The 20,824-nt window shown below is 40.3% G+C and overlaps 1 protein-coding gene across 1 annotated transcript in view; it reads left to right on the top strand.

The window, feature by feature from the left end:
- The window catches only part of ARFGEF3 (ARFGEF family member 3), a gene marked incomplete at both ends in the record, with an annotated part of 181,862 nt that extends 165,798 nt beyond the window's left edge, over positions 1 to 16,064 (top strand). Inside the window, 3 exons of the mRNA XM_082855540.1 lie at positions 362 to 483; positions 13,295 to 14,513; positions 15,873 to 16,064. Of these exons, the coding sequence (XP_082711666.1) occupies positions 362 to 483; positions 13,295 to 14,513; positions 15,873 to 16,064 (1,533 nt within the window). The remainder of the gene's footprint in view (positions 1 to 361; positions 484 to 13,294; positions 14,514 to 15,872) is intronic.
- Between the last annotated feature and the right edge of the window lie 4,760 nt (positions 16,065 to 20,824).

The following is a 20,824-nucleotide window of genomic DNA, read 5'->3' as shown; positions in this document are numbered from 1 at the left end:
GCTTTTTATATACTCTTAACAACATTAAATGTCAGTCCTTGCTATTTGGAGTGTAATGACTTGTCCCGTGGCAGAAGCAGTAGTGTTATTACTATTCGTGCCAGCAGCTAACTTTTATTGAGTACTTACTCTTCTGTTCTAATGCTTTGCATATGTCAGTACACACATATTAATTCATTTAATTCTCTCAACAAACATACCAGTAGGAAATCATTACCAACCTCATGTTAAAGGTGAAAGAATGAGTAGAAAGAATGAGTAGAAAGAGTGAGCCACTTGCCGAAGGCCATCCAGCTGAGCCCTGGAGGAGGCAGGTCGAGGATGGTGGCGCTCTGACCTGTACCTTTGTATACGTGTGCAGGTGTTTATGTTGGACACCCAGAGCTCCCCAAAGACTCCAAACAACTTTGATCATGCTCAGTCCTGTCAGCTCATTATCGAACTGCCTCCTGATGAGAAGCCAAATGGACACACCAAGAAAAGGTAAGCAGCTAAGCGCTTATAAATAGGAAAGTCCATTTATCCCCAGCTCCTGCTCATTGAAATTCAGGCTTCAGCCAAGAATACTGAAAATGGTTGTGGAGTCACTTAGCAAAGACTTGCTAGCATTTTAACCAAATCTCCCACATTTCACATGTGTTCGTTGGCTAGGGCTGCCATGACAAAGTACACAGACTGGGTGGCTTCAACAACAGGAAATGAATTTCTCACAGTGCCAGAGCCCAGAAGTCCAAGATCAGGGTGTCGGCCATGCTGGATTCTTCTGAGGCCTCCCTCCTCGGCTTCTAGATGAACGTCCGTTCCCTGTGTCTTTGCATGGTCTTTCCTCTGTATATGTCTTTGTGCAAATTTTCTCCTCTTAGGAGGCCACCAGTCATATTGGATTAAGGCCCATCCTAATGCCCTCATTAACCCAATTATTTCTTTAAAGACCCTTTTTCCAAGTATGCATTCTGTGATACTGTGGATTAGGACTTCCATGTATGAATTTGCCGGAGGTGGGGCACAACTCACTATCTATAGCATCATACATATCATAATCCTTTTTAAAAAAAATAATATGAGCTCTGATTCATATTGTTTCAGTGAGAAATACATCATTAACTTCTCATGAGCAGTACAGCTGTTAGGATCCAGAAAGCTCAGTGCACGCCACAGGAAACGTGCTCTTTTTAAATACTACCATCCTGCCAAAAAAACATTGTTCCTAGAGTTTACGATGAAGCCAGTGACTGAAAGTTCCCATTTTAAAACTTCTGACACACTAATAATAATGATGATAAGTATTTGAGTTCAATAGATGAAGTACAGGGAGTAGGTAATCCACTTTCACTTGTGCATGAGGAAACATTCAGGGAGACTGCGAAGCAGGGGAGCTGGAATCAAAACCAGGTCTAGCTGAGCACAATGCCTGTGTCCTTTACCATTTCCATGTTAGGGGGAGAGTGTGAATTTTCCAAAAGTTACCAGGTAGCATAGCAGTTTGATTAATAGACCTATTTGGGTGAAATTTCCAGGTGCTAACTTTTGTTAGTCAAGTGTGTGTGGTACATACAGAAGACTACGTGGAAGGTTCAAAGGTTATCAAGCATGAATAAAAAGTGAAATAACTATGAACCTGCCACTGCACTTCAGAAGTAGAACTTTACCGATATCCCACGTATTCCTCCCAGTTCTGTGCCCTGCTTCCCTCCACTGCCGATCACGCAAACGCGTTGGGCATTTTTATCTATTCTGCATACCAGTGATCGTGCCTTCCTTTCCACAGCTTCAAGCGTTGATCTACTTTCAAATTTCAGTTCTTTTCTTACCTGTTTTCCTTTTTTTATATATATTTCTAGTCCCTTCAGCCAATTATTCCTACTAAAACAATTTTTGAAGTAAAAGGAGAAAAAGGGGGAGAGGAATAATAAGCTGAATTCACATTATAAATAAAACACAGGAAAAACAGGATCACCTAATATTCCTATGTTACTGGTTTAACAGTTTTAAAAGGTTAAGATTTAAAAATTTATCACCATGGTTCCTCACTTTACTTAGTACTTTCAATAGACAATTACCCCCTCAATGAAATTCAGTAAAACAGGAAAAGCACACATTCTTTAGTAGAGCCACTATGCCTTAAAACATCCTCTAAAATTCTTTTAAGTATTTTGCGTTGTTGGATTTGACTCATTCACAGGGGCAATTCTTAGCACAGAAGGTAGGAGAAGATGAGTTAGACGTAAGAAAAGTTTGTGCATCTGCTGGTTAGGTGCGTCCTCAGAGGTCCACGTTAAAATCACCCATGGGGAAAAAAAGACTGGCACTAAAACCAGATTGCAACATTTAAGTAAAGAGAAATCTGGGTTTGCTTGTTTGTTTTAACATCTATATTGGAGTATAATTGCTGTACGATGGTGTGTTAGTTTCTGCTTTATAACAAAGTGAATCAGTTATACATATGTTCCCATATCTCTTCCCTCTTGTGTCTACCTCCCTATCCCACCCCTCTAGGTGGTCACAAAGCACTGAGCTGATCTCCCTGTGCTATGCGGCTGCTTCCCACTAGCGCTCTATTTTACCTTTGGTAGTGTATATATGTCCACTGCCACTCTCTCACTTTGTCACAGCTTACCCTTCTCCCGCCCCATATCCTAATGACACTTAAAAGCTTTTGCACAGCAAAGGACACCATAAACAAGACCAAAAGGGAACCCTCAGAATGGGAGAAAATATTTGCAAATGAAGCAACTGACAAAGGGTTAAGCTCCAAACTTTACAAGCAGCTCAATATCAAAAAAACAAACAACCCAATCCAAAAATGGGCAGAAGACCTAAATAGACATTTCTCCAAAGAAGATATACAGACTGCCAACACACACATGAAAGAATGCTCAACATCATTAGAGAAATGCAAATCAGAACTACAATGAGATATCATCTCACACCAGTCAGAATGGCCACCATCAAAAAATCTAGAAACAATAAATGCTGGAGAGGGTGTGGAGAAAAGGGAACCCTCTTGTACTGTTGGTGGGAATGTAAATTGATACAGCCACTATGGAGAACAGTATGGAGGTTTCTTAAAAATCTAAAAATAGAACTACCATACGACCCAGCAATCCCACTACTGGGCACATACCCAGAGAAAACCATAATTCAAAAAGAGTCATGTACCACCGTGTTCACTGCAGTTCTATTTACAGTAGCCAGGACATGGAAGCAACCTAAGTGTCCATCAACAGATGACTTCTGAAGGTTGTGCTTCCTACTTCAGGAGTCCAGGCTGCCAGCAGGATGGGGTTGAAGTGTCAGAGCCACTGCTCAAGGAGACCATTTCTTCCAGGCACCTGCACTCAGAACTAATCTGGTTTTTGTTATTTTGGTTTGTTTTGAATGCTTCTCTCAGCATACATTTGCCCTGGGACAAGAAGATGAGAAAGGCACTGCCCTGTCCCTTGAAGATTTATGGTATAGTGGGGAGGCCAGCCCAGTGATAAGTGACAGGATTTCCCTTCTTAGTTAGGGTCCTGTAGTTGTGGACATGAAGCACTAGACCAAATTGGTGGCTTTCACAGCCTGCTTCTTCAAAAGAGTGCATATTCAGGTCTCCTAATACCTCAAGTAACTTCTATGGTGGGGGAATTGGGAGGGGTTGGGGAGTTACCATTTAATGGGTTCAGAGTTTCTGTTTGTGATGATGAAAAAGTTCTAGAAATAGATAGTAGTGATGGTTACACAACATTGTGCATGTACTTAATGCTACTGAATTGAACTTTTAAAAATGGTTAGAATGGTAACATCAGGTTATATATATTTTACCACAAAAATGTTGCTTAAGTGATACGTTACAAGGGGTTACTGTTTGTGACAGCTCTTTGTACATATTCCATTTTTGCTGAAAGTACGATGTTTTCTTTGAGATACCACTACGCAAAGGTCAAGGTCAACCTTTAAAAAATGTATGGGAGGATTTTTGTTCTTTTTTGCTAGTTAAAATATTTTTCCTGCTAGTTATAAAATAATTTTTAAATTCATGGTCTTAAAAAATGGTACAAATGAACTTATTTACAAAACAGAAATAGAGTCACAGATGTAGAAAACTAGTGGTTACCAGGGGGGAAAGGGAGTGGGGAGAGAGAAATTGGGAGATTGGGATTGATATATACACACTACTATATATAAAAGATAACTAATAAGAACCTACTGTATAGCACAGGGAACTCAATACTCTGTAATGGCCTATATGGGAAAAGAATCTTAAAAGGAGATATAAGTATATATGTAATATGTATGAGATATAGTAACTGATGCACTTTGCTGTACACCTGAAACTAACATGACATTGTAAATCAACTATACTCCAGTAAAAAAAAAAATTTTTAAGTATTAATGTAACAGTTGGACTTTTGAAATCAGTAGTATGAATGAGTTGTAATTTTGTCATTATCCAGTTATGGGAATTAGTTTGCAACATCACGGCATAAGCTATTTTTGTGAAATTCTAAGAGCAGTGAAAAGAATGGGAAACCATAAACCCAAAACCACATTGGTGGATTAAAATGTTGGAATTGGAATTGAGAGTGTTTTCTTAGTACAGGAATCCAGCCAAACAAAAGGGGCTGGATCACCAAAATGTGAGCATTCACTTCTAATGTTGCCTTATCAGGGCTCTGCCCTGATTGATTAGGAAGTTGTCATGACTGGCGGGTTGCACCTGCTTCTCAACCAGGAGATCTGGCCAGATGTCTAGGGAGCATTCATCCTCTCCCACCTCCCCCAAATGCACATCCAAGGCCCACAAACAAACAAGTCCCACGTCTGTGCTAAGTCCCACGTCTGTGCTGGCAGAAAAGGATGCAGAAAGGAATTAGCCTGTGCTGAGTGAATGCTGTTTTCTCTCCTAGGTTTATTTTAGAAGGCTGCAAATTAAATTATCAATTTCTTTCATTTCTTTCTTTGAAAATATTAGCCCCATAATACCTTTAAAGTTAAAAAACTTTTCAGTGTTTAGACCTTCTCTATCTCCCACACTGGAAGCACTAAAGCTTTTATACATATGTACCTAAAGCATTAACATTTTTAATCCTGGAAAACTGGTTTGGTGCCTATAAACCAACTTCAATAAGATTCTAAAAGCTTTGGGTTTGAAGATGGTGGAGTAGAAAGACATGAGCTCACCCCTTCTTATGGGAAAACCAAAATCACAACTAACCGCTGAACAAACCACTGACAAATAAATGCTGGAACCTACCAAAAAAGACGCCCTACATCCAAAGAAGAAGCCACAATGAGACAGTAGGAGGGGCACAATCGTGATAAAATCAAACCCCATACACACCAGGCGGGCAGCCCACAAATTGAAAAACAATTATACCACAGAAGTTCTCGCACAGGAATGAAAGGTCAGAGGTCCACACCGGGCTCCCCAGCCTGGGGGTCTGGAGGAGGAGCCTCCAGAGAATCTGGCTTTGAAGGCCAGCGGGGTTTGATCGCAGGAATTCCACAGGACTGGGGGAGACAGAAACTCCACTCTTGGAGGACGCACACAGGGCTCATGCACAGTACCCAGGGAAAAAAGCAGAGACCTCATAAGAGACTGGCCAGACTTACCTGCTAGTATTGGAGGGTCTCCTGCAGAGTTGGGGGTGGGGGGTGGCTCTGGTTCACTGCAGGGACAAGGACACTGGTGGCGGCAGTTCTGGTGAATATTCATTGGCGTGAGCACTCTTGGAGGCTGCCATTTTCTCACCAAGACCTGGCCCCACCCAGCAGCCTGTAGGCTCCTGTGCTGGGATGCCTCAGGCCAAACAACCAACAGGGAAGGAACACAGCCCCACCCATCAGCAGGCAGGCTGCTTGAAGTCTTCCTGAATAAATAGCTGCCTGATAAACACACCCCCTGACATGGCCCTGCCCACCAGAGGGAAAAGATCCAGCGCCACCCACCAGTGGACAGGTACCAGTCCCTCCCACCAGGAAGCCTGCACAGGTCTCTTAGACAGCCTCATCCACCAGGGGGCAGACAGAAGCAAGAAGGATTACAACCCTGCAGCCTGTGTAATGGAAACTGCAATCACAGAAAGTCAGACAAAATGATATGGCAGAGGAGTATGTCCCAGATGAAAGAACAAGATAAAACCCCAGAAGAACAACTAAGTGAAGTGGAGCTAGTCAATCTGCCTAAAAAGGAATTCAGCGTAATGATAGTAAAGATGTCCAAGATCTTGAACAAAAGAATAGAGGCACAGATCGAGTAGATACAAGAAACAAAGACCTAGAAGAACTAAAGAACAAACAAACAATATAATAACTGAAATGAAAAATACACTAGAAGGAATCAATAGTAGAATAACTGAGGCAGAAGAACAGATAAGTGAGCTGGAATACAGAATGATAGAAAGCACTGCTGTGGAACAGAATAAAGAAAAAAAGAATGAAAAGACAGGAGAACAGCCTAAGAGACCTCTGGGTCAACATTAAATGCACCAACATTCACATTATAGGGGCCCCAGAAGGAGAAGAGAAAGGACCTAAGAAAATATTTGAAGAGATAAGCTAAACACTTCCCTAACATGGGAAAAGAAACAGTCACCCAAGTCCAGAAAATGCAGAGTCCCAGGCAGGATAAACCCAAGGAGGAACACACTGAGACACATAGTAATCAAACTGACAAAAATTAAAGATAAAGAAAAAATATTAAAAGCAAAAATGGAAAAGAAACAACCTACAAGGGAATTCCCATAAGGTTATCAGCTGATTTCTCAGCAGAAACTCTGCAGGCCAGAAGGGAGTGGGATTATATATTTAAAGTGATGGAAGGGAAAAACCTATGACCAAGAATATTCTACCCAGCGAGGCTCTCATTCAGATTTGTCAGAGAAATCAAAAGCTTTACAGACAAGCAAAAGCTAAGAGAATTCAGCACCACCAGACCAGCTTTGCAACAAATGCTAAAGGAACTTCTCTAAGCAGAAAAGAAAAAGCCACAACTAGAAACAAGAAAATTATGAATGGAAAAGTTCACTGGTAAAGGCAAACGTACAGTAAAAATAGGAAATAATCTGCACACAAATATGATATGAAAACCAGCAATTGTGAGAAGAGGAGATCACAAATGCAGGATATTGGAAATGCATTTGAAATTAAAAGAACAGCAACTTAAAACAATCTTGCTTTTATATAGATTTCTATATCAAAAACCTCATGGTAACTGCAAACCGAAAATCTACAGTAGATACACACACACACACAAAAGTAATCCAAACACAACACTAAAGTTAGTCATCAAATCACAAGAGAACAAAAGAGGAAGGGAAGAAAAAGCACGTACAAAACCAAATTCAAAACAATTAAAATGGCAATAAGAATATACATATCAATAATTACTTTAAATGTAAATGGATTAAATGCTCCAACCAAAAGACACGGACTGGCTGAATGGATACAAAAGCAACACGTGTATATATGTTGTCTACAGGAGACCCACTTCAGATCTAGGAACACATAGAGACTGAAAGTGAGTGAATGGCAAAATGTATTTCATGCAAATGGAAATCAAAAGAAAGCTGGAGTAGCAATATTTGTATAAGACAAAACAGACTTTAAAGATTGTTACAAGAAACAAAGAAGGACACTACATAATGATCAAGGGATCAATCCAAGAAGATATAACAATGGCAAATATATATGTGCCCAACATAGTATCTGCCTTATATACTGAGGTGCTCCTAACAGCCATAAGAGAAATCAACAGTAACATAATAATAGTGGGGGACTTTAACATCCCACTTACATCGATGGACAGATCATCCAGACTGAAAATAAATAAGGGAACACAGGCTTTAAATGACACATTAAACCACAAGGATTTAACTAATATTTATAGAGCATTCCATCCAAAAGCAGCAGAATGCACATTCTTTTCAAGTGCACATGGAACATTCTCCAGGATTGATCACATGCTGGGCCACAAAGAGAGCCTTGGTAAATTTAAGAAAATTGAAATCATATCAAGCATCTTTTCCGACCACCATGCTATGAGATTAGAAATCAACTACAAGAAGAAAACTGTAAAAAACACAAACACATAGAGGCTAAACAATATGCTACTAAACAACAAATGGATCACTGAAGAAATCAAAGAGGAAATCAAAAAAGACCTAGAGACGAATGAAAATGAAAGCATGATAATCTAAAACCTATGGGATGCAGCAAAACAAGTTCTAACAGGGAAGTTTATAGCAATACAATCTTACGTCAGGAAACAAGAAAAATCTTAAATAAACAACCTAACCTTACACTTAAAGCACCTAGAGAAACAACAAAAAAAACCCCAAAGTTAGTAGAAGGAAAGACACCATAAACATCAGAGCAGAAATAAATGAGATACAGACAAAACAATAAAAAGATCAATGAAACTAAAAGCTGGTTCTTTCAGAAGATAAAAAAATTTGATAGGGCTTCCCTGGTGGTGCAGTGGTTGAGAATCTGCCTGCTAATGCAGGGGACACGGGTTTGAGCCCTGGTCTGGGAGGATCCCACATGCCACAGAGCAACTGGGCCCATGAGGCACAACTAATGAGCCTGTGCGTCTGGAGCCTGTGCTCCACAACAAGAGAGGCCACCATAGTGAGAGGCCCGCGCACCGCGATGAAGAGTGGCCCCCGCTTGCCACAACTAGAGAAAGCCCTCACACAGAAACGAAGACGCAACACAGCAAAACTAAATTAATTAATTAATAAACTCCTACCTGCAATATCTTCTAAAAAAAAAAAATTTTGATAAACCTTTAGCCAGACTCATCAAGAAAAAGAGAGAAGAGAGCTCAAGTCAATAAAATTAGAAATGAAAAAGGAGAAGTTACAACAGATACCACAGAAATACAAAGGACCATAAGAGACTATTATAAGCAACTATATGCCAATAAAATGGACAACCTGGAAGAAATGGACAAATTCTTATAAAGGTACAATCTCCCAAGACTGAACCAGGAAGAAATAGAAAATATGAAAAGACCAATCACAAGTACTGAAATTAAAACTGTGATTAAAATACTCCCAACAATGGGGCTTCCCTGGTGGCGCAGTGGTTGAGAGTCTGCCGGCCAATGCAGGAGACATGGGTTCGTGCCCCGGTCCAGGAAGATCCCACATGCCACGGAGCGGCTGGGCCCGTGAGCCATGGCCACTGAGCCTGCGCATCCAGAGCCTGTGCTCCGCAACGGGAGAGGCCACAACAGTGAGAGGCCCGTGTACCGCAAAAAAACAAACAAACAAAAAAACTCCCAACAAAATACGAGGGCCAGATGGCTTCACAGGTGAATTCTACCAAACATTTAGAGAAGAGCTAACACCCATCGTTCTCAAACTCTTCCAAAAAATTGCAGAGGAAGGAACACTCCCAAACTCATTCAATGAGGCCACCATCACCCTGATACGAAAACCAGACAAAGATACAACAACAAAAAAAGAAAATTAAAGGCCAATATCACTGATGAACATAGATGCAAAAATCCTCCACAAAATACTAGCACACCAAATCCAACAATACATTAAAAGGATCATACACCATGATCAAGTGGGATTTATCCCAGGGATACAAGGGTTTTTCAATATCCGCAAATCAATTAGTGTGATACACCGCATCAACAAATTGAAGAATAAAAACTATATGATCATCTCAATAGATGCAGAAAAAGATTTTGACAAAATTCAATACCCATTTATGATTTTAAAAATCTCCAGAAAGTGGGCATAGAGGGAACATACCTCAACATAGTAAAGGCCATATATGACAAACCTACTGCTAAAATCATACCCAACAGTGAAAAACTGAAACCATTTCCTGTAAGATCAGGACAAGGATGTCCACTCTCATCACTTTTATTGAACATAATTTTGGAAGTCCTAGCCACGGCAATCAGAGAGGAAAAAGAAATAAAGGGAATCCAAATTGGAAAAAAGAAGTAAAACTGCCACTGATTGCAGATAACATAATACTATACACAGAAAATCCTAAAGATGATACCAGAAAACTACTAGAGCTCATCAATGAAATTGGTAAAGTTGCAAGATACAAAATAAATACAGAGAAATCTGTTGCATTTCTGTACACTAACAACGAACAGTCAGAAAGCGAAATTAAAGAAACAATCCCACTTACCATCACATCAAAAAGAATAAAATACTTAGGAATAAACCTACCTAAGAAGGCAAAGGACCTGTACTCTGAAAACTGACACTGATGAAAGAAATTGAAGATGACACAAACAGTTTGAAAGATATACCATGTTCTTGGATTGGAAGAATCAATAGTGTCAAAATGACTCTACTACCCAAGGCAATCTACAGATTCAGTGCGATCCCTATCAGATTACCAATGGCATTTTTCATAGGACTAGAACAAAAACATTTAAAATTTGTATAGACACACAACAGACCCCAAATAGCCAAAGCAATCTTTTTGTTTAAGTTATTTATTTATTCATTTATTTAATTTTTGGCTGCATTGGGTCTTTGCTGCTGCACACGGGTTTTCTCTAGTTGCTGAGAGCGGGGACTACTCTTTGTTGCAGTGCACAGGCTTCTCTTTGCAGTGGCTTCTCTTGTTGCAGAGCACGGGCTCTAGGCATGTGGGCTTCAGTAGTTGTGGCTCGCGGGCTCTAGAGTGCAGGCTCAGTAGTTGTGGCACATGGGCTTAGTTGCTTCACGGCATGTGGGATCTTCCCGGACCAGGGCTCGAACCTGTGTCCCCTGCATTGGCAGGTGGATTCTTAACCACTGCACCACCAGGGAAGCCCCAAAGCAATCTTGAGAAAGATAAACAGAGCTGCAGGAATCAGGCTCCCAGACTTCAGACTATACTACAAAGCTACAGTCATCAAAACCGTATGGTGCTGGCACAAAAACAGAAATATAGATCAACAGAACAGGATAGAAAGCTCAGAAACAAACCCACACAACTATAGTCAAGTAGTCTACAACAAAGGAGGCAAGACTATATAATTGAGAAAAGACAATCTCTTCAAGAAATGGTGCTGGGGAAACTGGACAGCTACATGTAAAAAAATGAAATTAGAACATTCTTTAACACCATACACAAAAATAAACTCAAAATGGAAATAAAGACCTAAATCTAGGACCAGATATTATAAAACTCTTAGAGGAAGATATAGGCAGAACACTCTTTGACAGAAATTGCAGCAATATCTTTTTCATTCTGTCTCGTACAATAATGGAAGTGAAATGAAAAATAAACAAATGGGACCTAATTAAGCTCAAAAGATTTTGCACAGCAAAGGAGACCATAAACAAAAGGACAACCTACAGAATGGGAGAAAATATTTGCAAACAATGCGACCAACAAGGGATTAATCTCCAAAATTTACAAACAGCTCATGCGGCTCAATATTGAAAAAAACAAACATCCCAATCATAAAATGGGCAGAACACCTAAATAGACATTTCTCCAAAGAAGGCATACAGATGGCCAGGAAGCACATGAAAAGGTGCTCAAGATCTCTAATTAGAGAAATGCAAATCAAGCCTACAATGAGATATCACCTCACACCCGTCAGAATAGCCATTATCAAAAAGTCTACAAACAATAAATGCTGGAGAGGGTGTGGAGAAAAGGGAACCCTCCTACACTGTTGGTGGGAATATAAATTGGTACAGCCACTATGGAGAACAGTATGGATGTTCCTTAAGAAACTGAAAACAGAGCTATGATCCAGCAATATGATCCAGCAATCCCACTCCTGGGCATATATCCAGGGAAAAATGGTTCGAAAGGATACATGCACCCCATTGTTCATTGCAGCGCTGTTTACAACAGCCAAGACATGGAAACATTCATCTGTGCATTGACAAATGAATGGATAAAGAAGATGTGGTACATATATACAACGGAATATTACTCAGCCATTAAAAAGAATGAAATAATGCCACTTGCAGCAACACGGATGGACCTGGAGATTATCATACTAAGTGAAGTGAGTCAGACAAAGAAAGACAAATATCATATGATATTGCTTATATGTGGAATCCAGAAAAAATGATACAAACTTATTTACAAAGCAGAGACAGACTCACAGATTTAGTAAATGAACTTATGGTTACCAGAGGGGAAGTATGGAGGGGAGGGATAGATTGGGAATTTGGGATTGACTGGTACACACTGCTATATTTAAAATAGATAACCAACAAGGACCTGTGTAACACAGGGAAGGAACTCTGCTCAATACTCTGTAATAACCTAAATGGGAAAAGAATTTGAAAAAGAATAGATACATGTATATGTATAACTGAATCACTCTCTGTGCACCTGAAACTAACACAACATTGTCAATCAACTATATTCTAAATTTAAAAAAAAATCTATCCAGGTATTCTCATAGCTAGGTGTCTTAGCAGAGTTGACACACTTGACAGTTGTAGTCAGAATTCCTATATCTGGAATGTGCAGACCAGTAAATACTTCCTTCTTCCTCTCTCTTCCCCCAAGCCTATATGGAATATTGCCTTTGTCTGGGTATGTTATACAACGTGCTGTCACATCCTGACTTTGTACTTTCAGAGGCTATCCTTGCACAAGATAAAATGATGCAACCAGTTAAAGAATAACGTGGAATCTTGCAGTTAGCTATTTCTTGGATTCCCTAGATAACTAGCAGAAGAGAGACTTTAAGCTCTTAAGCCTATCTTAGTGAAATAAAGACTTCATTCCTAGATATGCAGGAAAAAGTGAAAGTGGGGAAACAAAATGAACTCAAATGTCCAAGCATAATGTTAACTATTATATATTAATTTTTCTGTTTATTAAAAATTCCTCAGCCGTCACTTAAAAAAATAGTAAAAGCATTGGGTTTAAGGAAAAATGGCAAAGGGTTGGAAAAAGGCCAATTAAAATTACTATAACTCAACAGAAATTGTTACTTTCTTGATCTGTTTTATTACTCATAACTATGAAAGAAAACAGGTCATATAACATAATTGTGTCTACGTTAAAGATTTTTTAATAAAATTGTTCTATTTGTTTCCTAAGTCTTGTTGAGAATCGTTAACTCAATATCATAATATTAATTCTATAGCTCCCAGATTTTAAGTGTCAGGAATTCCATTAATCATGATTAAAATTGTCACCTTGTAATGCCCCAAGAAATTTGTCCTTTTGAAGAAAGACATTAAAATACAAGTAGTTTAGTTTGTAATTTTGCCTAGTCATTCTGTTTGTGTAAGGTCTGAATTGCTTTAAGGTAACTCATATAAGGCAGCTGGCTACTAATCAATGCCTTTCTTTTCATTTGAAGTGTTTCCTTCAGGGAAATTGTGGTGAGTTTACTATCCCATCAAGTGTTACTCCAGAACTTATATGATATCTTGTTAGAAGAGTTTGTCAAAGGCCCCTCTCCTGGGGAGGAGAAGATCCAAGTGCCAGAAACCAAGCTGGCTGGCTTCCTCAGATACATCTCCATGCAGAACTTGGCCGTCATCTTTGACCTGCTGTTGGACTCCTACAGGACGGCCCGAGAGTTTGACACCAGCCCTGGGTTGAAGTGCCTGCTGAAGAAAGTGTCCGGCATCGGGGGCGCTGCCAACCTCTACCGCCAGTCTGCCATGAGTTTTAACATTTATTTCCACGCACTGGTCTGTGCTGTTCTCAGCAACCAGGAAACCATCACTGCTGAGCAAGTGAAGAAGGTCCTTTTTGAGGACGATGAGAGGAGCACAGATTCCTCCCAGCAGTGTTCATCAGAAGATGAAGACATTTTTGAGGAGACCGCCCAGGTGAGCCCCCCGAGAGGCAAGGAGAAGAGGCAGTGGAGGGCTCGGATGCCCTCCCTCAGTGTCCAGCCCATCAGCAACGCGGACTGGGTGTGGCTGGTCAAGAGGCTTCACAAGCTGTGCATGGAGCTGTGTAATAACTACATCCAGATGCACTTGGACCTGGAAAACAGTATGGAGGAGGCACCGATCTTCAAGAGCGACCCTTTCTTCATCCTTCCCTCCTTCCAGTCGGGGTCATCCACCCCGTCCACTGGGGGCTTCTCGGGGAAAGACACACCTTCCGAGGATGACCGCAGTCAGACCCGCGATCACGCGGGCGAGCCGCCGAGCCTGAGGGGGACCAGCGGGGAAATGCTGCTGCTGCCCCCGAGCCCCAAGGTAGAGAAGAAGGACCCCAGCCGCAAGAAGGAGTGGTGGGAGAACGCCGGCAACAAAATCTACACCATGGCAGCCGACAAGACCATCTCAAAGCTGATGACCGAGTACAAGAAGAGGAAACAACAGCATAACCTGCCCACCTTCCCCAAAGAGGTCAAGGTGGAGAAGAAGGGAGAGCCACTGGGGCCCAGGGGCCAAGGCTCCCCGCTGCTCCAGCGGCCCCAGCACCTGATGGACCAGGGGCAGATGCGGCACTCCTTCAGCGCTGGCCCCGAGCTGCTGCGCCAGGAGAAGAGGCCCCGCTCGGGCTCCACCGGCAGCTCCCGGAGTGTCTCCGCAAGGGACGCCGAAGCCCAGATCCAGGTGGGTACCCGCCCCCCACCGGAGGATGCAAGGGTCCACAGCCGGCCATGCAGGAGGGAAGCTGGGTACCAGTGACGCACCTGTGCCCCTCAGGGAGCACTCAGACACGTTATGATCCTCCACAGTCAGGGGACTGCCTGCCCCTAAGACATAGGATCCATCAGTATATCCTTGTGAAACTGAAATTGTATTCTCATAATTTCAGGAATTGTTTCTATGGGTCGTAACAGATACTACTGAGAATTAGGAACCCACCTGTGTAAATAAGATGACGCCAAAGCTTAGAAAATGGATGGACTTAAACCCAGGACTCAATGCCAGTTAGTCATTTGAAGATAGCCCTGAAGCAATTCTGTAGTTATGAAGAATTATGTAAAGGGAAAAGGCAAAGTGCATATTATGTGGTTATTCCAATGAACTGTTGTTCTAGCCCGTCCTGAGCACATAAAAATTCTCATTTTCAGAGTGTTCCTATTCCTTTATATAATTAATATTTGCAATTCTATGGTACCTCCCAAAAATGAGCTTGAGAAGTAAAGAAGAGAGGCACTGTTTCATTCAATTTAAGAAAAGATGAGATGGGAAAAGACAGAAGGATCTAAACTCATGGAGAGCCCTTTAAAAGTCATCTGGACGTTTATTTTAAGTTGGAGATTCCTGTTGCAGGCATAGTAAGATAGGAGCTCTTGGGCCCTAGGATTCTGTGGACCTATACAGGAATGTATTCTTAGAATGAACATAAACTTGGAATTAGTATGAATCTTGCAAGATACTTTTTTCCTCTGATGTATCTTGAACATAGAACTAAACTTCATAGTTCAGAATCCACAAAAATCATCTTAGACTGTATTTGTAAAAGTATCCAGTCAAACTGAGATGTAAGGTTATTCTTTAACAGATGACCTACTTGACAAATAACAAATCTTAATTGCTTTTTCACGTCTTGGAGATTTGCTTATGATTTCAAAAGTTACCCTAAATTAAGGTAGACCTATTCCAAGTTTTCTAGACATTAGAGAGACTGCTGATTAAAAATGTCATATGGCCTATGAAAATCTCATCATGAGAAGGCAAGAGAGTTTTTAAAAATCTGAGGATAAGATTTTTGTATTTTGTAAAAGCTGGAAATAATGTATTCCTAATGTGAAATGAGTCTCTGCTAGTCCTTTTATATATATATATATATATATATATATATGTGAACTTAAACTGATGTTTTATTATAAGTGCATTAAATTAGTAAAGACTACATTTATTGAAGCCTAAAGCCTGAGAAAACTCATTTGCATATTAGCCACACTTGAGTACAAATGAAACTGCTGGAGAAAACTGCTAATTCTCTTAATCCCTTTCTCTTAGGCATGGACCAACATGGTGCTAACAGTTCTCAATCAGATTCAGATCCTTCCGGACCAGACCTTCACAGCGCTCCAGCCAGCAGTGTTCCCATGCATCAGCCAGCTGACCTGTCACGTGACTGACATCAGAGTTCGCCAGGCTGTGAGAGAATGGCTCGGCAGAGTGGGCCGTGTCTATGACATCATTGTGTAGGAGACTCACATTCCATTCCCAAGGAGATACACTAGGAGGGTTTAGAGTGTGTCTGCCAATCCAGCTGATAGCATTTTCCCCACCGCCAGCCCCCGTGACTCAGAGAACACCCAGTTGCTCCCTAACTAATCAGCACTGGGGCCATTCTGGATACTAAGGTTGTATCTGGATGATACAAGTGAAACTCTAAATTTGCACATAATTTCAGAAGACTCTATATTCCTGGACACATTTCTAAATCTTATTTCCCAATGCCTTTGCCTGCAATATTGTCCCCAAATGAGTCACTTTCAAGGGCCACTCCTTTGAAAACATTACATTGATCCATCATTTTATTTATTTATTTATAACTACATCGGTCATTTACTACTCCACCGGGTCTTAGTTGCAGCATGCCTGCAGGTTCTAGTTCCCCGACCAGGGATTGAACCCGGACGATCCATCATTTTAAAAAATGCAATAGCTAAAGAAATACCTGCTGGTAAGTCAAGCTGATGTACACACAGACATGATTACCAGACATGATTAATTGGAGGAAGTACCAGATGTGATTAATTGGAGGAAGATTTATATTATGATTATGAGTTCGGCAGGGAAGAAAACAGTTGGAAAAATGTATTCTTGGGTGTCATAATCTTTAAAATATTCCAGAACATTTCAAAATTGTTCCTAAGTTGTCAAGATTTTCTGGTTGGTATTTGCCAACTTCCTCATGTAAGGTACTATTGTGCCTTCACTTCCCTACTTCTAAAGGAAGGAAATTCTTTCATGGCAGGATGTTAAGTCTGTGGCATGGCAGCCTTTGACACATAGTACTCAGTGGTATTGGCTGATACAGATAGAGCCAAATGACTTAGGACTGGCCACCCTGACTGTCCCAATAGTCTTTGCTTTTGTTCCCAACGCAAAAATGAAAAGGGAAAGAAAAAATGGTGCCTTAGTTCCTTGTTGCACACACATTTCTATGCTCCACAATTATCTGAACATAAGGTATAACATTTTGTCTTTAAGAAAACAAAACAACTCATTTTATATCAACACCCTTGGAAGAAAGGAACTCAAGAATTCACCGTCCAATGAACAGACTTCTCAGGGAAGGGAGCAGGAAGTGTGGGGTTAGGGAGACAGCTAGAAGGGGTGGGAAAGGAGGTGATGATGAAATCATTTTAAATCTGAAAATATTAAACAACAATCGTATGAAATTATGGTATCGTTCATACACACTCTAGTCTCAGAAGAAAATAAAACTACAGGAGAAAAGGACACAATGAAGTTTAGGAAATGAAGTTTTTCAGTTTAAAATATTTCTCCTCTCTGGCAAGTAGATTTGCCCTCTGTTTGAGGTCTTTTAATTCAGGCATATTTTAACCAGATATTTATTTTCCTAATTATTACTAGAAAATTAATTTGGAATCTTTATCTTATTATTTACAGTATATTTAATATTTCTTAAATTATAATAGTGATTAAAACTCCTCAGTCAAGCCCACTCACACACATTCTAAAGAGTTAGTTGCTAAGAGATATGTTTTAATTTTCCCAGCTTCTAAAAATTATTCGTAATTGAAAATATTGTCCCTAAAACATCAACTCTTAAGGGTGGAAGTAAGGATTTAAAACTGACAGCTTTATTCAGTGCTGGTATTTGTAAACTTTGTCTTCCTTGGGAGTATATAACTATCTACAAGGTTAAGAGAAAGACAGGGTTCCCTGATTTATTTAGGCAATCTAAAAGAAAGAACCTTATTCGCTATGCCATCCGGAGATCACCACAGAATTCAGAAGATGTTTTTCCAGTTCCACAAAACACTTTTTGCCTTCAGTTTTTGCTCATTAGACAATAATGCAAGTTTAGAAACAGATCAACAATTTGATGTTAACAAGCAATGAATCGTTGGGATAGCAATAAGTTGTGTTCTATACTTTAGATTTTTTATATTTTGTAAGTAGAATTGAAAGTTGGGTAGATACTTCTTTTTTTTTTTTTTTTTTTTTAACAAAAGCAGTACACCATTGTTGTTTTCTTTTTGTAGCTCATCTAAGGTTCATTTCCTTGTGAGCCTCTGAGTATTCCGCAGTTTACGGGGGTGGGGGGAGCTTCAGCAAAGCAGAGTATTATCAAATCAGAGTAATTACAAAATGTTTATATCTGGCAACTTTTTATAAAGTATAAAAATTCAAAGGAAGCCAGTCTCAATTCATGAAGGTCATGTCCTGGAAGTTGTTAACCGTTTAGAAGTCAGAATTCATCGTCTTGACAGATTCTCTATTGTGGGATTCATGGCTAGCTTATGAAAACAAGTTTACCCCATTCTGTATTCAAACACTGCTCTAGTACCAGCCTAATTACGGGTCCCAAGAATAAAAGATGAGAGGATGTACATCATTCTTTACCTACAATTTTGTCAGAGGGTTTTGGTCCCTTCCCGTCATTTTTTCTGTAGACCACCCCTCCGGCCCACAGCAGTCTTCAACCCACCTCCATTCCCAACACACTCTGTGCATCACATCCATGTCAGATTTCAGCTGGAAAATTAGCTAAGTCACAGTAATACTTCTGAGAGGTGTTTGCAGTTTTCAAAAAGGACATGGCTTGATGCCAATAATCTCCGAGGAATAGTACACTTCAGGTCATAGAGAAGTTAGTCAAATCTTCCCAGGGGTGAAGAAGAAAGGGACATATGTAAAAACCCTTAGTAGATGAGTGGTCCCTCCCCACACTGCCCCATCAGTCCCTCACTCTTCCTGGTGTCTCCATTTCTGCCTTTCCCCATCTCTTCTTTCATTCCCTCCCATGGTCTCTGAAAGACCAAGGTCAAGACAAGCCTTTGTAGTTACAATGGCTATTACCATATATTTTCAGATCTAAGCAGAATAAGATTTTTATTGCTTTTAGTTGCCTGTATTTACTGCCAAAAGTGTGTTACCCTCTGGTTGAGATTTATTCTTTTTCTAATATTTTGGTAGTGTTCATCTTTTCCAAAGTGAGGAAGCACGCTAGAAAACTCAAAGTGCAAAAGAATTCCTGACTGAATAGCCCAGCCAAGTATACCACACTCTGCAACAGATTTCTCCTTGCCATAGGAGGACTTAGATTTGATGGAGGGCTAATAAATTGCTCATAGGATCTCTCCTACCTCTTGCATCTCCTGATCAGCTTTGACAGATGCTTAGGCTGTCTCTTTACACCCTCTTGTCACCTCTCCCCTTACGATTATTTTCCTGCCTTCTCCATCAATACAAAACTAGGGCAACTTTTACCACTTTTAGGCTGTTTAATGACCAAGGCAGATGCTAACATATAAAACAGCTCAGACTAAATCAAACATGACCAAATGTTATAATAATTCCAAAGTACCTTTAAATTGAAACTTCTTGGTACAGCGATCAGTAGGCTTTGTTGTTGCTGTTCTTGTTGTTCCAAGGAGAGGGATTTTACAGAGTCAGTTGAGAGAGTCAAATAGCCTTAACTATAAGAAGGTAATGCAATTATAATAATAGATATTTTTGACTTCCCCAAATACATCATAGTACTGCTTATGTAGGAAAGTTTCCTTTCTCGGAAAGAAAAATCCATTTGTGTCAGTCCTATCAAACTAAGCAAAATGAAGACCTCTGGGGCTTCCCTGGTGGTGCAGTGGTTGAGAGTCCGCCTGCCGATGCAGGGGACACGGGTTCGTACCCCAATCCGGGAAGATCCCACATGCCGCGGAGTGGCTGGGCCCGTGAGCCATGGCCGCTGAGCCTGCGCGTCCGGAGCCTGTGCTCCGTAACGGGAGAGGCCACAACAGTGAGAGGCCCGCGTCCCGCAAAAAAAAAATAAATAAATAAAAATGAAGACCTCTGTTTGGAGCTGATAACAATAGCAAGAGGTTACAAACAGCAGTGGGGGGAGGTAACATCATTGAGTGCCTCTGAGAACGTGGACCTTTACCTACTTTTACCATATTTAATTCCCACAATAACACTGTGAAACAGGTATTGTTGTCCTCATTTTTTCAGATGAGGATGCAGACCCAGAGAGGTTCAGAAACTTGCCCAAGATAACCCGTAAATGGCAAAGTTGGTTGCAAAAGAGATGTTCCTGAGTTCAAAGGCCAGGCTCTCTACAACACCATGTCTAAGTGCACAGTGTAAACACTTCAGTGTTTCAAGGAATTAAACAGTTAAAATGAGTTGAAGATATTACATTGATGTCCCTATCTATAATGTTATGGGGATTTTTCAATAGGGTTATAAGAAAAAGATAGTGTTTAGGCATAGTAAGGTTATATATAACATAATATTTTTATGTTTGAAAATAAAGAAAACAAAATCTAATCTTAAAGCAGATCCTCAGTGGTAATTTAGGAAACTCACCAAATTAGGTGGACATGATGGAAAAATATTGCCCATGGCCAGCTATTATGTGGAAAAACATGACAGTCTGTGTCTGGAATGACAGCAACAATTTGTTGACCTTTACCAATTACCATTTAATCACTCAGAATAAAGTGTCCTGTAGCCAACAGTGCCTCTCTACTTGCTTCCCCTGGAAGTATATAGGACTGAATTGTAGGTCATCATCAAACTTTGGGAATATGCAAAATAAATGACCATTTTTCAAAATGCACATTCTCTGAAGAAGAAGCAACACAAGATTGTTTAAAAATTCAGGTACTGAGGGCATCAGGTCAATATGCAGAGTAACCACGTGCCATGACACCTAAATATACTTGCCTTGTAGACAAGGAAACAGGCAGAAGGAAAAATCCAACATA

The sequence above is a fragment of the Leucopleurus acutus genome, assembly GCF_964270905.1.
Source record: "Leucopleurus acutus genome assembly, chromosome: 15".
In the NCBI taxonomy this organism is placed as follows: Eukaryota; Metazoa; Chordata; class Mammalia; order Artiodactyla; family Delphinidae; genus Leucopleurus; species Leucopleurus acutus.
Note: the sequence above shows the minus strand (reverse complement) of the source record. Positions and strands in the feature narration are given on the sequence as shown.